Source organism: Zootoca vivipara, chromosome 3 (genome assembly GCF_963506605.1).
Source record: "Zootoca vivipara chromosome 3, rZooViv1.1, whole genome shotgun sequence".
Taxonomy (NCBI): Eukaryota; Metazoa; Chordata; class Lepidosauria; order Squamata; family Lacertidae; genus Zootoca; species Zootoca vivipara.
This window is the reverse complement of record NC_083278.1, coordinates 38,791,415-38,808,870: the sequence shown is the minus strand read 5'-3', so window position 1 is coordinate 38,808,870 and position 17,456 is coordinate 38,791,415. Positions and strand designations below refer to the sequence as shown.

General features: G+C 45.0%; 1 protein-coding gene across 3 annotated transcripts; it reads right to left on the bottom strand.

The window, feature by feature from the left end:
- Positions 1-4,082: 4,082 nt before the first annotated feature.
- Positions 4,083-15,288, bottom strand: TPBG (trophoblast glycoprotein). Of its 3 annotated transcripts, XM_060272558.1 has the most exons (3): positions 14,937-15,167; positions 12,578-14,023; positions 4,083-7,511 (listed from the first exon to the last, which is right to left on the bottom strand). In XM_060272558.1, the coding sequence occupies exons 2-3, from the start codon at positions 13,699-13,701 to the stop codon at positions 7,505-7,507; spliced, it is 1,131 nt and encodes a 376-aa protein (XP_060128541.1). In that variant the 5' UTR covers positions 13,702-14,023; positions 14,937-15,167; the 3' UTR covers positions 4,083-7,504. The 3 variants fall into 3 exon arrangements, with proteins under 3 accessions (XP_060128541.1, XP_034965417.1, XP_034965418.1); XM_035109526.2 differs by lacking the exons at positions 4,083-7,511; positions 14,937-15,167 and adding an exon at positions 15,211-15,288 and having other exon boundaries at positions 9,177-14,023; XM_035109527.2 differs by lacking the exon at positions 4,083-7,511 and having other exon boundaries at positions 9,177-14,023.
- Positions 15,289-17,456: the final 2,168 nt, after the last annotated feature.

Sequence of the window (17,456 nt, the reverse complement as noted above, 5' to 3'; positions counted from 1 at the left end):
TTTTTATACTTGGAAACAATTTAGAAGCCTACTTGAGCATTAAGTGATATATAAATTAATTCATTCATTAATAACAAAGATGATTTTTATCATTTAAATCCCCCCTCAATAATACTATCAGAAGGAGTTAAAATCTAACTCTTTAAGAATTCATATGCTTCCTTCTGTTGAATGATACACCCATTCTGTCTTTATGCAGAGCACGAAGTTTAGTAACCAAAATTGATCTTGGGATAAGTTTTAAGTAAGGTTCAAACTCATTTATCTGAATTGCTCAGAGGCACATATAAACCATTTCAGTTATTAGAGGCAGGATAAACAGAAAGGCTGTTTATTCAGGGCTGTGACCACAAGAGCACACAGTGAATTCAAATAATTTGTAGGCTTAATAACACTTGGATAAGATCATCTATTGTATCATGTATATAGAGACACTATCTTCTGGCTCTGCAGATTTTCCAAGTGCCCCCCCCTCCCCAGTCTTGGGTTAACAAGGTTTTGCACACCAGAGATCTAAGCTAGAATTACATCCCTTAAATATTTCTGGCATTCTGAATGCTTGAAAATATTAATTGTAGAAAATCAAAAGTGCCTGACTTGAAGACAATGTATAAAATCTGCAGCTTTATTCAATGCACCCTTCTTGATAATTATTGTACTGTGTTGCAAATGTCTAGGAACAGCTTTATGATTTGGCCAGAACTCTGAACTCTGGGCAATTTACTACTAACAAAAGAAGCATTTAGGAAAATTTAACAGGTTCAACCATATAAAAAGAAGCATAAAATAGCACTTAAAATGTTAATTCAAATTCTTTTCAGATGTCAAATAGCATTCCTCTCTTAGGCTGCAGATTCTTAGTTACCTCAATCATTCCAGCAGAGAGTCAGCAGAACGTCTCTCAAGAAATCAGTGAATAACCTCAGCAAAGATGGCTGACCTTGAGGAAAGCTGCCATTGAATATCATCTGAAGGTGAGGTGATATCACAAACCCTTGTGCTACAATAGTGTTTAGATTCTTCTGAATTCCTATCCTGTAATGGACATTTCTATTGCATCTGAATATGGAGGATGTCCTCAGAAAGGGCAGCCACTGTTTTTAGAAGTCTTTTTTTAAGATAAGTAGTCAGTTTCATCTGGCTGGAAGCTCCAGAAGGACTCATTCAATACACTGGGCCACACAGGGCTTATGTCTAAACCAGGCATCCCCAAACTTCGGCCCTCCAGATGTTCTGGACTACAATTCCCATCATCCCTGACCACTGGTCCTGCTAGCTAGGGATCATGGGAGTTGTAGGCCAAAACATCTGGAGGGCTGCAGTTTGGGGATGCGTGGTCTAAACAAACACACAGAACAGGCGTTGCAACATATAGTGATTTGCTGTCCCTGACTTAGCATAAGAAGCTGTCTTAGATAGTGAATCAATGGTCCATGTAGTTCTGTATTGTCTTAACTGGAATCAACTTTCTAGGGCTTAAGACATGGGATGTTCCTAGCTCTACCTGGAGATGCCAGGGGTTGAATCTGGCAACTTCTGCATGCAAAGCGACGGACTTGTATTCCTTCTGGCAGCCGCTTTTCTACAGGTGTCCCAATTCAAAGGGAAGTAAAGGCTCTGATCTTTTCTGATTGCATTTTCTGTACAACAGGATTCTGATTTGCGAGTACTTGGCTCTGGGAATTAAAAAAAATTAAAAAAGGGGAAATATTCAGCCCTAGATTAACATCCCACTCCACCCCAGTTAAACTGGTGAGGGCTGAGAGACTCTTGTGTTTACCTGCCTTGCCCCAACCTCCAGCCCTAGGAGCCTTCATAATGGAGCTGTTTCCAGAGGAACAACTGTCAGGGGAGAGAGACTGTTGGCCATTGGGATGGGTGGGTGGGTGGTTTCATCTCTGCTGCCCCACCGCCAGCACCAGGAACCTTCAGAAGGAACTTGCTGCCACGGGCATGGTGCTGCAGAGCAGGGGTGCCAACTTGAATAAAATATTGTGGGTGCCCAGGTAAGCTCCAACCTGCATAATCGATCACAATTGAGACAGCGCATGCAAAGCATTTGAATGGGAATGCCCATCAACTTTGTGGGGGCCTGGCCCCCTCAAATATTTTATTGCAGGGGCCTAAGCCCCTAGGAATTGGCTGTGTGTGAACTTAACAGTGCTTAAATTAACCTTTGGTTGCTCTTTTGTTAATGTTGTTAATATTGTTTTATAGATTATACAGGGCTTTTTTTTTCCTATCTGGAACTCTGTTCCAGCATCTCTCAGGTAGGCACCATTGCCATTATAAGAGAACAGGAGAGGCGTTCATGGTGAGTTCAGGCACCTCTTTTTCTAGAAAAATAGCACTGAGGTTATAAATGCTGTATTGACTTATTAATCATATATGGTGACTTCTGCTTTGATTGTGACTAGCTTATTTATTTAGTTGTTGCTTTGTTAAAAGTGTTTTATAGACTGTATTTGTTTTACCAATGATTTGTTACTTATTCTATATGTCTTATGCTGTATTTGTGATGTTCTATTATGTTCTAGTGTCACGTTATTGTTATTTATTGTTTGTAAGCCACTTTGGGATTCATTTGAATGAAAAGTGGCATAGAAATATAATAAATCAAATTAAACTGACACTGAAGTGACCTGGAGGTTTCAGGAGAATGCAGCCTCCTTTAGGCCAGCATTCATATTCTCTTTTACTACTTGTTTTGTTCTACGGAAAGGAAATTGGTCTATTAAAATGTAAATATCCCGCAACTTACCTGTAGGCAGTGAGTAGAGATAATCCAATAGAATTAAGCAAGAATCTACAGGGACCAGCAGCAATCATCCCTGGGGTTAATGCCATAAAAATATAATGCACATGCCAGTCCTTGGGGGATTAGAAGTTCAGATAAATGAGGGGCTAATTACATGCAGCTAAACAAGGGAACCTGAATTTCAGGCAACTGTAAATTTGGCATTCTGATCTTAAATATTGTGTTAAATGGGATTTGCTTTTACATAATGGACCCCATCTAATGAGCCCCTTTACGCATGAACACAAGCGTGTTGTAAGCACACAGTCAGCATCCTCCCTGCACAATTTAGGGATTTTTCTTTTAAACCAACAACTTTGAATCTGGCGTGGGGTGGCTACCTTTGTGGAAGATAAGGAAAAGCTGCACTGCCTGTAAGGATCCCACTCTGTATCTTTCCAGATTGCAGTCAGTCATCCCAATTAGCAGCTGGCGTAGTGTTTACTGTCAAGGGGGGCGGCGGGGGCGGCTGAAGAGGCCCAGGTTCAAGGCCCAACTAACACATGAACCTCACTGATCAACCTAAAGCCAGTTGCCGTCTCTAAGCCAACCCTCACCAGGTTGTTGTAGAATGCAGGAGATGGGGGAGAAGCATGTTTGCTGCCTTGAGGTCCTTGAAAACAGGGAGCCTCCTTTCCTTGCTGAGGCTCCCCATGCAATTTGAAACCTAAGTATGTACAAGAGACTCCCAACTTCAGACCTTCACCCTCAAATTCTTGGAAGGCTCTAAAGCAGGCATCCCCAAACTGCGGCCCTCCAGATGTTTTGGCCTACAACTCCCATGATCCCTAGCTAACAGGACCAGAGGTCGGGGAAGATGGGAAATGTAGTCCAAAACATCTGGAGGGCCAAAGTTTGGGGATGCCTGCTCTAAAGTAACATCTCAAAAGACATGCCCTGTGCCCCCAATTTCGCATGTGCTCTTTTACATGTTTGTCTACATTGAGCACCCGAATAGGACGTAGAGTGAACAGGATGCCGGGTGATGAAAAAAGTCCATCATCCTCTTCAGGCAGTTATCCTTAACATGTGAGAAGGAAAGTGTATAAGGGGTTGTGTATACAGTGGTGCCTTGCTTAAAGAATGCCCTGCTTAACGAAATTTCCGCTTAACAAAAGGTTTTTTCTAGTGGAGGTTGCCTCGCTAGACTAATTCGTTTTACAAAACATTCGTCTAGCGAATCGCGGTTTCCCATAGGAATGCATTGAAATTCAATTAATGCGTTCCTATGGGCAAAAAAAATTCAAAAAAAAAATTCAATGCATTCCTATGGGATTCGCTAGACGAATTTTTTGTTATTAAAAAAAAGACCCATGGAACGAATTAAATTAGTCTAGCGAGGCACCACTGTAGATGTGTCGGTCCTGCTCCAACATCCCTCACTTCATGCACTGGAGCCTGCCCTCTTCATTCCTTCCCTTCCTGTGCTTAGCATGAAGGTGTGATGGGATCTTTTAAGTTCTAAGAGTGTTCGATTGAACATAGTTGGAAGCCTCTGCATGATCAGGAATCCTGCAATACCAGGTTTCCTGATCATGAGGTTTGTAAAGTGGATCACCTACCTGCTACACATGTTTTGCCCTCACATCTTCAAGCTCTACAGCTTAAGAGGGTTTAAGGCCTGACAGAAAAAAGGACCACAGGTCACTTGAGGCAGCATGTTTGCACCTCAAACATGTTTTTTAAAAAACACACACACACCAAGGCCACAATTCCATTCTCAGGTTCCTTAGAGGAAGTCCCACTGAACTTGGTAGGGCTTTGTTTTGAATAGACATGTAGTCGATTGCACTGTGAGGTTTGGACTCTACTGCACTTCTTCATAAAAGGTAAAGCAGTGTAAAAATAAAAGACAACCAAGTCACAGTCAGAAAAAAACAATTAGGCTGCAACCATTCATCTACTGTATATTCCTGCATATAAGACTACCTTTTAACCCAGGAAAATCTTCTCAAAAGTTGGGGGTCGTCTTATACGCCGGGTCGTATTTCTTCTACGGTGAGTATATCCCAAACTCTATATTTTAACTGGAAAAGCTGGGGGTCGTCTTATACGCCAGAATATAAGGTATTTGCCAAATTTACTTCTAATAATTACTCCAACAATCTGTAAAAGTTATCAGCAAATATTTTATTTCAATCACTAAAAATACATTTAATTCAAAACTACAATCCAATGTAACCCATGATGAAGCGGCCCATTCAGGAAAGTGATTATAAATATAGCATTTCTACTTTCTTCCATAACCATCCTCTCACTCATTTAACAGGTCCACATCTTAATAAATATTATTACTGCACTTTGCATGTACAATAATTTCTCAATGAACATTACGTAAACACTTAGAAACTCTTTTAGGACTATATTGGCATTATCAGTGTCACTTGGTAGTTGCAGCAACTCAGTGTAAATTATCATGCATAGTTTTTAAAGGGGTGAAAATGTTTAAAAAGACACACCATTTCACAAGCATGCTAATCAAAAATCCAATCAATCCAATTTCTGCAAAACATGAAGAGGGCTTTGGGCACAAGCCGCACTGAAACGAACATGAGCTGTGTTAATGCAACTCCCATTTCAATTGGGATTTCCTGTTTGTTCAATCTTTAACGAACTTCTCAACTGCATTTTTTTAAACTTAAAAATACACTATTTCTGAAGTATACACTTTAGGTTAGAAAGTTATAGGACTTGACTGGTACATTTGAAAACAGAAGAGACCGCAAGAGCTGATGAAAGGCCAATTTAGGCCAATTTTCTGTTTCCCAGCAACTAGTCACTAGGGTCACCATGCCTATGGGAAGGCCGCAAGCAAGACGTGAGTGCAATCGTCATTTCCTGTTGTCCCCTGGTGAGTGAAATTTGGAGGTAGGCCACCTCTAAGCCTGGAGGTGATATAGCCATCATGGCAGATTTATCCTCTTTGAATATTTTGCCTGTTTTTCAAGCAATACATGTTCAGGTCCAATGGAACCAGAGAAAGCTTGGATGGGCAGAATTATGTGCCAATTGCAACATAAACAGAAGAATAAGGACAATAAAGTTTGCAGTTCTGTGCCCTTAAACATTCAAATTAAGGCAGGCAGAAGCCCTACACATACAGTGATACCTTGACTTACGAATTTTTCGACAACCGAATTTTTCGACTTACGAATGGGGCAAATGGCCGCACGCTTACAATTTTTTCGACATCCGAATGGAAACAGCGGCGGTTTTAGATAGGGTTGCTTTGACTTGCGAATTTTTTCGTTTCCAATGCATTCCTATGGGAAATCGCGTTTCCAATGGCGCTTTTCGACTTACAAATTTTTCGACTTACGAAGGTGCCTTTGGAACAGATTAAATTCGTAAGTCGAGGCACCACTGTACTTACCTGAGAATAAGCCACATTGAACAGTAGCCACAAATATTAGGCGGCACAGGACTTAACTTTATACTTACTTTGGGCATATGCCTGGCTCATTAATCTATGTAGGAGACTTCATGCATACTCTAAATTAAATGCTCAACTGCAGGAGTGACTAACCTATGGTACTCCCAGCTCCTCTCAGCCACGGCCAGGGATGATGATGATCAAGTTTCTTATCTGTTCTTTACCATAAAGTATCAGGGCATGTGACTTCAATTTTAAAATACAATTTTAAAATATGTTAAAACAATTTACAAATCAAAATAGGGTAGGCCCTAAAAATATGTATCATGGGCGTCAAAAGGCCAAAGTAAAGAGGTGGAACTCATGGAATTGTAGAGTTGAAAGGGACCCTGTGGATCACCTAGTCCAACCCCCTGCAATACAGGAATATGCCATTGTCTCATAAAGGGGTCAAACCTATGACCTTGGCGTTCTGAGCACCACACTCAACCCAACTGACCTATCTAGAACCGACAGATGTTATTGAGGGGTGATGTCTTGTTGATGCTCTCCTCAGACAAGTGCAGGAGGAGCAGTTTGCACATGAACATTAAAATGGCCTGCCATGAACCAACTGCTGAAAAGCAACACCCCAACTTTCAAGGGCTGCTTCAGTTATCTCATCAGGGCAAATTCTTACTAAAAAATCTTTAAAACTCCTTTCAAAAGTGCATTATCTAGGCACTTCTGGAAAAGTCGCAGCCCTGCCTTTGCATGGTTGCTTGGTGATAAGGCTGTATATGATAGTGGCAACAATCACAGAGCCAAGAGGAGTGGTGGAAGCCCTCCTGAAGTATCCTATCAGTGAGCCAATTGAAGCCTTCCCCTTCAAGTAGAGTGACTCACAAGTCTCCACTTGTATTCTTCTCTACTGACTAGTCTTATTTAATGGCAGATACAGTGCAACTGAAACTTTTGAATGGGGGGGGGGAATCCCGAAAGCATAGTTCTTCTTATTTTGTGCAAAAGCTCAGAGTTGCATTATTACAAGTGCATCCATAAGGACATGTATAAAGTTTATCATCCACTCCACAGCAGGTCACACAACAGGTCAACGGTGGTGCTAGGAATCTTGTTTCAGTCAAGTAATAATTATTTCAGTTAAGCTTGTCATAATCCTCATTGCTGATAAGGACAGTGTCAAGGACTCCTTTGCAACAGCAAAAATCGAGTTCAATTTTTCTTCTGTGGTATATAAAAAGTAACTTAGACGCTTAGAACTGAAAATGTTCTCTTACCAGATCTTATTTTCCTTCATCACATGTACAGAGCTGCTGCTGTTGCTTGTGACCCATTCAGATGCTGAAGAAAGACAAAAAGACAGTTAAATTTTGATCCCACTAGCTTTGGCTAAGCTCCTTAAATTCCGTGACTCAAGAGGAAATTAAAACAATATGCATAAACATCTAGCAGCGGTCAAGCCAAAAGCTTATCCCGTTCACTAGCAACCAGATTGAGGGTGGGGAATAAAGTTCTGACCTGAAGATTTTAAAAAAATTAACAGAGAAGTTTCATATTGTGAGTTTATAATGAAGCCTTATTAGAAGCCTAATGCCACAAGGGGTTTATTTCTAAATAGTAGAACAGTCAAGGAGAATATGATGCATGGCAGAATGTAAAGGCAGTGTTCCTTTGATCTGAAAGGCTGAAAGACTATTATAAACCTCTAAGTGGAATAAAGACACAATTGCTGCATGTAAACATGGCTTCTATACGCAGTATCTATTATATATTCCATCTATTATGCACCTCTAATTTAGAGATCCACTTAGTAATCAGGTGGATTCAATTACCACTCATATGTTGGAAAGCATATGATCAAGGGGTTGGAATGCAAGTCATTGGCAGTGCTTGGGTTACAGAGGAACAAGCCTGGGGAGTAAGCCATAGCTCAATAACAAGTTTTGCCTTGTTTTTGGCCAGGGCTTCTAATACAACATCAGTCCTCTGCTTTCCGAGACTATTCTGCAGCAGAATACACAAAAGGTGGAGAAAGCAGGGCAGAAGCATAGCTGGCGATGGATGCGGCTGCCTGGATGGTGTAGCCAGAGGGACCCATCATTAGAGAGCTCTGTGCCTTTGCATTGCATGGAGAGGGCAATGTACACCAAGTGTGGCAAAGGACACATCAAGTTTGTTGACCATAGGATGTCACATGAGCTACTGCATCAGCTAAGGAGCTGGTGGGTTCGGATCCAGATAATGTCTACTAAATGTAAATAATTATTTGGCAAACAGAACAAGTTGCTCAAATGAATTGAATGCTCCAAATGTTACCATAGCTAGGGTGGATTCTAGCTGGCCTCAGATATATTTTTCAACTTTATAGCACTGTGATTATAGCATCCAGTGCCCATCACATCACTGGCATAAATTAGCATATAATAAGATCTACAGATTCTGATGCCTTGTAACTTAAGAAGTGCATTGCATTTGACAATTCGAAATTAGCAAATGAACCTGATTTAAGTTCTCCCATATAGATGAAATGGTATAAATAATTTCTGATCTATTTAAAAAAGACACAACTCAGTCTCTTGCAGAATTGATGTTATACACCTTATCATCCCTTCTAAGCTCTGTCATCTGTCAAAGAACATTCCCTGTGTCAAAACACGCTGAATAGCTATAGCATCAGAAAATACAAGCTCCAGGGGAAGGGGGAAGAGACGAATAAATAATTTCAAACTGTACTTTTTTGTGTGGGAACTACAAACACATTTTCAGCTGCTATGGAAAATATATGCTGTATATTGCCATTCTGCTGCATAGTGAGATTTTTTTTATTTATTTAAAAAAGGACCTCTGTGTTACTCCTCTAAAACATGCATAACACACTAAGCTCAAATATCAACCCACCTATTGCATGCCAAACAATTCTGGGTGCATATCATTTAGGAAACAATAAAATAAGCCCATGTGCCATTTTATAACAGATGCGCAGCAAAGCAACCAACAGAGCTTAGCTCAAGTAAAACAGAAAAGTGAACAAGTTCTTTTATTAAACTAACATTGCAGGTTATTTTGGTTCCTTTTGAGATGGCCATTCTCACTTCAGCCAATAAACAGATACAAGAGCACTTTTTATTCATTAGACACTATAAACTTGCTCGGTATTTTAATGGGAAGACACATTTGATTCAAGTCGGTCCAAATCACATGTGCAATCTGAGGCACTCAACGCTATTCAAAGCCTTCGAACAAGGTCATGTTTCACTGTATTTATTTTCAATGTCTGTTCACATATGCATTTGTTTGGCTGGTACATGATTTACATAGAACAATCTAAAATTTACATGACAGTATTGCTTGAGAGGAGTGGAACGGAAACCCAGTAGTGCCAAGTGTTCTCCGTAAGAGTTTCTGAAAATAGCCCAGGACTGTCTCAGGAAGCATAGCAAAGCCCTGCTCTTAGAAACATAGATGTGTCTGTGAAAATCCTATAGTGTTTCAAATTTGCCTAACAAATGCACCATTTTAAAAATTATTTTAAAATGGGTACCTCCTGTATTCAAAAATTCAATTGCTCTTCTCATGCATTTGTAATATTTAAGTTACATTTAGCAGAACGTGATTACAGTTAGAGCAATTATGTCTCTAAAAGCTAACAAGCAAACTGTAGTATAGTTTCTATTTACCCCTGAGCCTTAAAATAGGGGGTTGACTTTAAAATAGGCAAGTGGGGGGGGAAGCTTGAAGAGACTTAGCTTTACCTAAAATCAGGTAGGGACGCTTTAAAAACACTAGAACTGAAGACAACTGCAAAATTACGTTCTGCAGGATGTTGAACTATGATAACTAGGCTACAATCCCTATGCTCACCTACATAGGAATGAGAGCCATTAACACACTGGGATCTGTTTCCAAGTAAACATGCACAATATTGCTTTGCTAAGTTGTTACAGTATTTTCTCAGACCTAGCTGAAGTAATTAGATTTCACAGGCAAAACTAAGCATAGGACTTTCTATGTGGGTTACCAAGACCTGATAAAATAGCTTCGCTTAAAATTAGTTTATTAGAATTCTGCTAAGAGCCAGTTTAGAGAGCGGCATCAACATTCTGTGCATCAACATTCCTTGCAGTTTCCTTCTGCTGCTACTTAAGTTACTGGCCAGAAACAGCAACATATTCACTTTTGTTTCCTGCAACCCCGCAACATCTGCAGCATCCAAAGTAAGTGCGATAGTGTTCGTTCAGAACCATTTCCGCTTATAAACGTGACACAAGTCACGTAACAATGTAAAAAAGAGAGCAATGCAACACATGTCACAGGTAGATTTGAAATTTGCCCCACATACCTGTCTCACTATTTACAGACTTGACTTCTTCAATACTGCCTTTGGATCAACACTGAGATTACAAACAACTGCCTAGCCGCAAAAGCTAAATGCATTAATTAGAAACTTCGTTCCTGTTCTCACAAATACGGAGGTGGCAAATGGGGTTCTCAACTGCACCGCTTGAGAAATGCTAGCGGTGGGCTCGCAACATTGCATACTTCTCCCTACATGTTCTTTTTAAGAAAAATCCCTAAGCATAAAAAACCAGGCATGTTTGGGAAAAGGATGCTCCACACCTACGCACCCCGCAGCGGCAACATGCCAGTTTTCTGTATGAGGTGAATGAATCAAGCAGCACTGATGTGTTTGTGCACAGATTCACCACCAGCTGGTTTGCTGTTTGTGAGAACTAAGACACAACAATATGTATTTTCTAGCCAGGCTCCAACCCTGTTTACTTAGGAGTAAGCCAGTGTACTCAGTAGGACTTACTTCCAAGGAAACATGCGTGGAATGTGTCTGTACGTGTACTTATCATGGCAGCCTATCGCTCAAAGCTTCAAATACTTTATCCAAGAATAAGCCCCTTTCAGTCCAATTCATTTCAAAAGGAATGGGCTAAGCAAATGCATGGATTTCCCTCCCACTGAAATCCATGGAACTTGTAAGATTATGGACAAGTACCTGGGAGTAAACCCTACTCATCTATATATGTTTTTAATTGCAGGTGTTTTTAATAGTTGCATCACTTTGCAATATTTTGGGAGAAGCAATTCATAAATGAAATTAATACATTAAACAATCCACCCACTGGAGCTTACTTCTGAGCAAATATACCCAGGATTAGACTGCAGGAGTGCATGGGTTCAGCAGCAATTCCCACCAATTTCAGATTCAGAATTGTAGCGGCAATTTAATGAGCCCTCACCAGCAGAGTTATGGCAGTTGAACAGCTGCCACATTCTAGGAACACGATATGAAAATCAACATTGCTTATTGAAAGAGACGGTCGTTTGCATGCAGTGTAATAATAAAGAAGTGCAAATCAGTATAGCTTTGTACATTCCTAGTCTCTCTGAAAGGTCAACGACAGCAATTGGAGGGGGGGGAATGAATTCAAGCAAATATCTTAACATATGAAGGCTCCACCATGTTTTGTAATGGGGAAATAATTTTTTCCCCATTGAAGAAACTGTGTCCATTCCATACTGTGCTTCACTTCCAGATCAGAGCATTAAAAACAGCAAACTTCAGCAAAACAAAAGTTCTTGTAAGGGCATTTATTGAATTATTTAAAAGTTCTAACTCAGTTCACATGCAGTTTATAGGGTCTCCCCCTTTTTAAAAAAATCCTGTTTTCATGTAAATTGCAAACACTTGTACTGAGCTTTTCAGTTTCTCCCTGCCTACCATGTAAATTTGTCAACTATTTGCATGCTCACTATTTTATGTGCTTCTTTATACAAAGAACTTTCCTTTTTCCATTTTAAAAAAGGCATTTCCTAAATATGCATGTGCACTACAAGGATTCTTCACCATTCAGGATGCATAAAAGCAACATGGGTACTGATGGATCAAGCATTTCTCCCAAAAGAAGTTGAGGCAGCCTTTGTTGAATCGTACTTTTTAATAAGCCCTCATGGTTTGAGAACATCAGGGTGGGAGAAGGTGGAGGGAGTGAAAATGTCCTTTTCTTTTTTAGGTGCCAAGAGAGAGAGAGAGAGAGAGAGAGATGTTTCCAAGCAAAGGCTGGTAGCAAGTTGCAAAGCAAACAGGCAGGGAGGCGGTGGCAGCAGCAGCATGTTTTCGTACATACAGCCTGATATCATGCACAATCGACTGTGGATAATAATAATGGCAACTTGTACAGGTAGGCATAATTCTCTGTATGGCGCATGTCAAGTCTGTGATGCCTCTAAGGGTGTGTGCCGGGAGCAGAAAGCACACACATTTCAGGGGGATAAAGCTAAAGTCTACATTCCATGCATAGCTATTGCGCCCCTTGGCCTGCTTCCCTGCAACGCATTTTCAGACATCAGAATTGGAGCTGAGGTTGGTTAGCCGAGGATCTGCGTTGATCTCATACCTGTAGTGATAGCCCTCCATGTGGTCTCTACAGGCGTCCCTGATATTGTACATCCACTTTTTGATCCCTTTGCGATTCAAGTACAAAACCAGGAGGAAAATGGCACCAATGAGGGCCAAGACTATCCCGAGGAAGACATAAGAGGTCTGCAGCTGAGTCTGGTTATCGGTCAGCTCTGGACAGCTCAGCTCTGAAAAATCGATGGCCACCAAGGACCTGTTCTCCATCCCTTTGGGGTAAGAGCACTTGAGGGACGACTTGGCCTCCACCAGGTCACTCTCCTTGAGCCAGCTGACCAGGTCCTCGATGCCGCAGTCGCAGACCCAAGTGTTGTGGGTGAGGTTGAGGCTGGCGAGCTGAGGAAGTCCCCGGAGCTGCAGGAGGGTGCTGTTCCTCAGGCGCTTGAGGGCATTGCCGCTGAGGTTGAAGCTCTGGAGCTGGCGGAGGTTCTCGAGCGTCACGCCGTGCAGACTCACCAGGGAGTTGTTCTGCAGGTCCAGGTGTTGCAGGCTGTGCAGCGCAGCAAACATGCCCTGGGGCAGGTAGAGCAGGTTGTTTTCGGACAGATCCAGGCGCTTCAAGTTCAGGAAGGCCTCTTGCTGAAGCAGCTGGGCCACGGCGGTCACATAGCTGTTGTTATAGAGGGAGTTGTGCAGGTTCAGCTCCTCTAGGGGGCTGCTGGTGTTGCCCAGGGCCATGGGGCTGAGCTCGAGGAGGGAGTTGTCACTGAGGTCCAGCTGCTTCAAGCTGGGCAGCCCGGCAAAGGTCCCAGCCTCCACCCACTGCAAGCGATTACCACTTAGGTTGAGGCTGCTGAGTTCTAGAAGGGACTCCGAGGGGAATGAGGCAGACGAGACGTTCTGGATGTAGTTGCCCATGAGGAAGAGGTTCCGCACATAGCGGGGCAGGCCCACAGGCACCTCCGTCAGGTTCCTGTTGATGCACTTCACTGTCCTGGCTGCCTCAGAGCAGTCGCAGGGTCCGGGGCAATCAGCCGTCTGCTGAGCCAAAACCCAACCGGAGAGGATCACCACCAGCAGCAGCAGCGGTTCAAGCCACCCGGCTCCTCTCTTCTCCCCAGTTGTTGTGGGGGGTGCAGAGCCCCAAAGAGAGCACCCCAGCATCACCGCCTCTGCCAGGGGCTGCTCTTTTGTGGCACTCACACAGTGATTTCGGCCGCTTTGTGCAAGCTAGGGAAAGCTGGAGAATGCAAACCTGTCAAGAGGTCAATCCCGGCACAGTCAATGCTCCTGGGAGAAGTGGGAGCAAAGCAAACCCCTCCTCTTCAGTGTGACCGACTTAGATCATGTGGCACCAGCACCAGGGTGTGAGCAGGTGCCCAGCCAACGATGCAGAGCAGTTTCTTCCTGTCTTGTTTTGTGTGTGGGGGGGGCTCTCGGGGGCCCCTAAAGTCCTCTGTTTGCTCCTTCTCACATCCAGCCACCCCTGAAAGAAGCCACAAAGAGAAAGTATGAAAGTCACGGAAGCATTGCATGCCTAGCCACTTTCGCTTGCAGACTCTTTCTTCTCCTTTCTCCAGCTCACAACCTCTACACAGTCCTTCTCGAAAGCTTTGCCCCTACTCATCCACGTCTAGCCACGAAACCAAGTACTGTAGCACTCAAGTTTTACTGCAAAAGACAGTCTGGGCTTGTCTTTGGTTTTACTACATTGTGAAATAGGTTGGAGGGGGACACCTCACATTTGAAGAATTTTTATCAGCAGACAATGAATCTCGCCTTAGGTTCATTCTGTCTCCTCCTCCTCTATGGAGCTGAGCCACCTTCCATCCAAGAAGAACACATGCAGAAAAAGCAGCAACTGTCTGAATTCTAGAGGCTGGAAACATGAGAAGATTGACACCACTTTTTACATCCTTCTCCCGATCTTTCCCAAGCATCTGACTGAACCCTGCTAGAAACACACCAACTCAACGGGAATTCGCTCTGGTCCAGTTTTTAAGCTACCTCGCCCCCCCCCAAAAAAACTTCCTACCACTTTCCAAGCTCACATACTTCACCCACTCCATGAGACCAAGCTTCTCTCCAGTGCCTTTTTAGAGACGTGACGTTTTAATCCGCGCAGGGTTTTGGAACTACAGAACTAACCCCCCCCCTCTCCCCACCCCCTCAAAGCGCGCCTTCGCCATCACTTTGTATAACCGGGCGATCATGCAAGTTTTCTCAATTCCCGCCTCTGTTGCAAAAGCGGAAAGTCCCCGCGGCTCCTGGGCTCTTTTCTCAAATTCTCTCTCCCCTTCCACCAGATTCCCGCCAGGAAACCTCGAGATTCCGCAAAGATTCCACGCTCACAAGAGAAAATCCGCCCCCCGCCGCTCCTCCTCTCTACAAAAACTCACTTTGAGAGTCCATCAATCCTATCGAATTTAGTTGGGCTTCACTTTGGAATCTAAAGATGCGCAGAGTCCGGCCGCGCGTCAGGCACCGAGCAAAGCGCGCCTGCTCTGGGCTCAGGTACAGTACAGACAAGATCGCCCAATCCGGACTCGTCTCTCTTTCTGCTCCTTTTCCTGCGTGGATGGGGGACGAGGAGCGAGGTCTTAGCAGCAGCAGCAGCAGCAGCCGGATGGGCCCTTCTTGGACCGCTGGCCGCCCCTCCCCGCGCCTCCTTACCTGGCTGCTTCTCCTGGCGCACGCGGCTCCCTCTCCAGCCAGTCCCGTGCAAACTCCGCCGCCGAGTGCGAACTACATGGCGCAGGCAGCAACTTTCCCTCCCACTCCCTGGCCGTGCCTCTGGCCCAGCCTCCGCTGCCAGGAGAAACCAATGGCAGGCGCGGCCGCGGGGGAAGCCGCGCGCCACGCCCTCGGCCGACGCCGGATGGGCGCGCGGAGGCTGCTGGAGCCGAAGCGGCGGCGGCCGCTGCTGGGCAAGTGGCGAGCGGCGTCTGGGGAGCAGCGTTCCGCTCGGAAGCCTTAGTCCGTTTAGAGAAAGGCACTCTGTATGCGTGCAGAGGCACTTGGCTTGCTTTTGATCGCGCCACAGATCCCAGGATTGAGCCGTACCTGGCACTGAGCAAGGGCGCACGCGGTGGGATGGAAGGGATTTATTTGCATTACAATCCTAGAATGATGTCAGGGGCGTACCCAGGATCAAAATTAGGGGGGGGCAAGGGGCGGGAGGGGAGGGGCCACAGTGGGAATGTGGGCGGGGCTACGTGGCCTGCGTCCTCCCAGCTCTTCCGAGGAGGCAGCCCCAGGCTCCCGCTCCCGGCGCGAAGCTCCAGAGGCGCGCGGGGAACGCAAGCCTGTGGTTGCCTCCTCCACTTACACTCCCCGCTCCCGCTTAGCGCGCCTCCGTTTACGCTCCCCTCGTGCCTCTGGAGCTTTGCGCTGGGAGCCTGGGGCTGCCACGCTGCGCCCCTTAGCCTTTTGCTTCTAGGGGGGCAATTGCCCCCTCCTGCCCCCCTGCCCACGGCACTGGTCGCCCCTCTGGGCAGCTCGCCCCATCCCCCGGGTGCGCTGTTTCTGCCCCGAGCGCAGACGGCTCAGCCTCCTCCTCCTCTGCTTCCCACCCGGCTCCCCACTGTGCCTCCTGGGCTGGCTCCGCAGCCACTGTCCCTGGCTGAGCTGCCCCTGCAGCTGCTCTGCATAGACATCAAGGCACCCAGCCAGAAAAGTGAGTGTGAGTGCCTCGATCCAGTGAGAAAGTGGGGGGAGGTGGGATCTTGGAAGGGTTGAAGGAGCCTGCAGTGTGTGTGTGTGCATGTGTGCGTGCGTGTGTGCGCGCGCGTGTGTGTGTGCGTTTGCTGCTGCTGACTGACTGTATTTCGAATTGGGGGAGTGTCTGTTTCTCCTGCTGCAGGGGAGAAAACTACAAAGAAGTGACTTCTTGGTGGGGGTGGTCGGGGTGGGGTGGGGAGAACAAGCGAGGATCCCTCTGTCTCTTACGTTTACACCCCACCGCTTTTGCAGCTCGATAGTGGGAGGGGGAGAGGAGAAAGTGCGATGGGTTATGGAAAGGGGAAAGGGGGGAGGGCTGGTCTGTTTCTTTCTGGCTGGGGCCGCGCCCCCCGCTTTTTGCATTGAGATTTCTTCTTTCTTTTTAGCTTGGGGGGGGGCAGCTGGCTTCTAGAGTAGGGCAGCTGCCCTAACTTGCCCCGTGGTGGGTACGCCCTTGAATGATGTGTCTGTTCAGGGGTTAGGTGCATTGAATTGAGTGGTGCCTTAGGTCACATCCACACCATGGCTCTCCCCCCCCCACAAGGAATCCTGGGAACTGTTAAGGGTGCTGGGAATCGTAGCTCTGTGCAGAGGAGGGCAACCAAGATGATCAAGGGTCTGGGAAGCAAAGCTTTATGAGGAACAGTTCACAGTTGAAGGAGTTCCAGGTATGTTTAGCCAGGAAAAGAGGACACTGAGAAGAGATATGGGAGCCATCTTCAGATACTGTATCTCAAGGGCTGCCATGTGGAAGATGGAGCCAGCTTCTTTTCTCCTGCTCTGGAGGGTAGGACTTGAACCAATGGCTTCATGTTACAAGAAAAGAGATTCCGACTAAACATCAGGAAGAACTTCCTGACAGTAAGATCTGTTTGAAAGTGGAACGGGAGATTGTGGATTCTCTTGGAGATTTTTGAGCAGAGGCTGCATGGCCACCTGTCATGGGTGGTTTAGTTGAGATTCCTGCATTGCAGGGCATTGGAGCAGATGAACCTTGGGGTCCCTTCCAACTCTATGATTCTATGAGAGGTGAACCTCGGCTCCCAGGATTCTTTGGCAGAGGCCGTGTCTATTGAAGCTGTATGAATGTGTTTTAACTGTATGGTGTAGATATGGCCTTACCCTCAGGTTGCAGCCTTACTTGGCTTTTTGTTCAGAATGGCACCCGTTGCCCACCACATTGATCCTCACAGCAACCC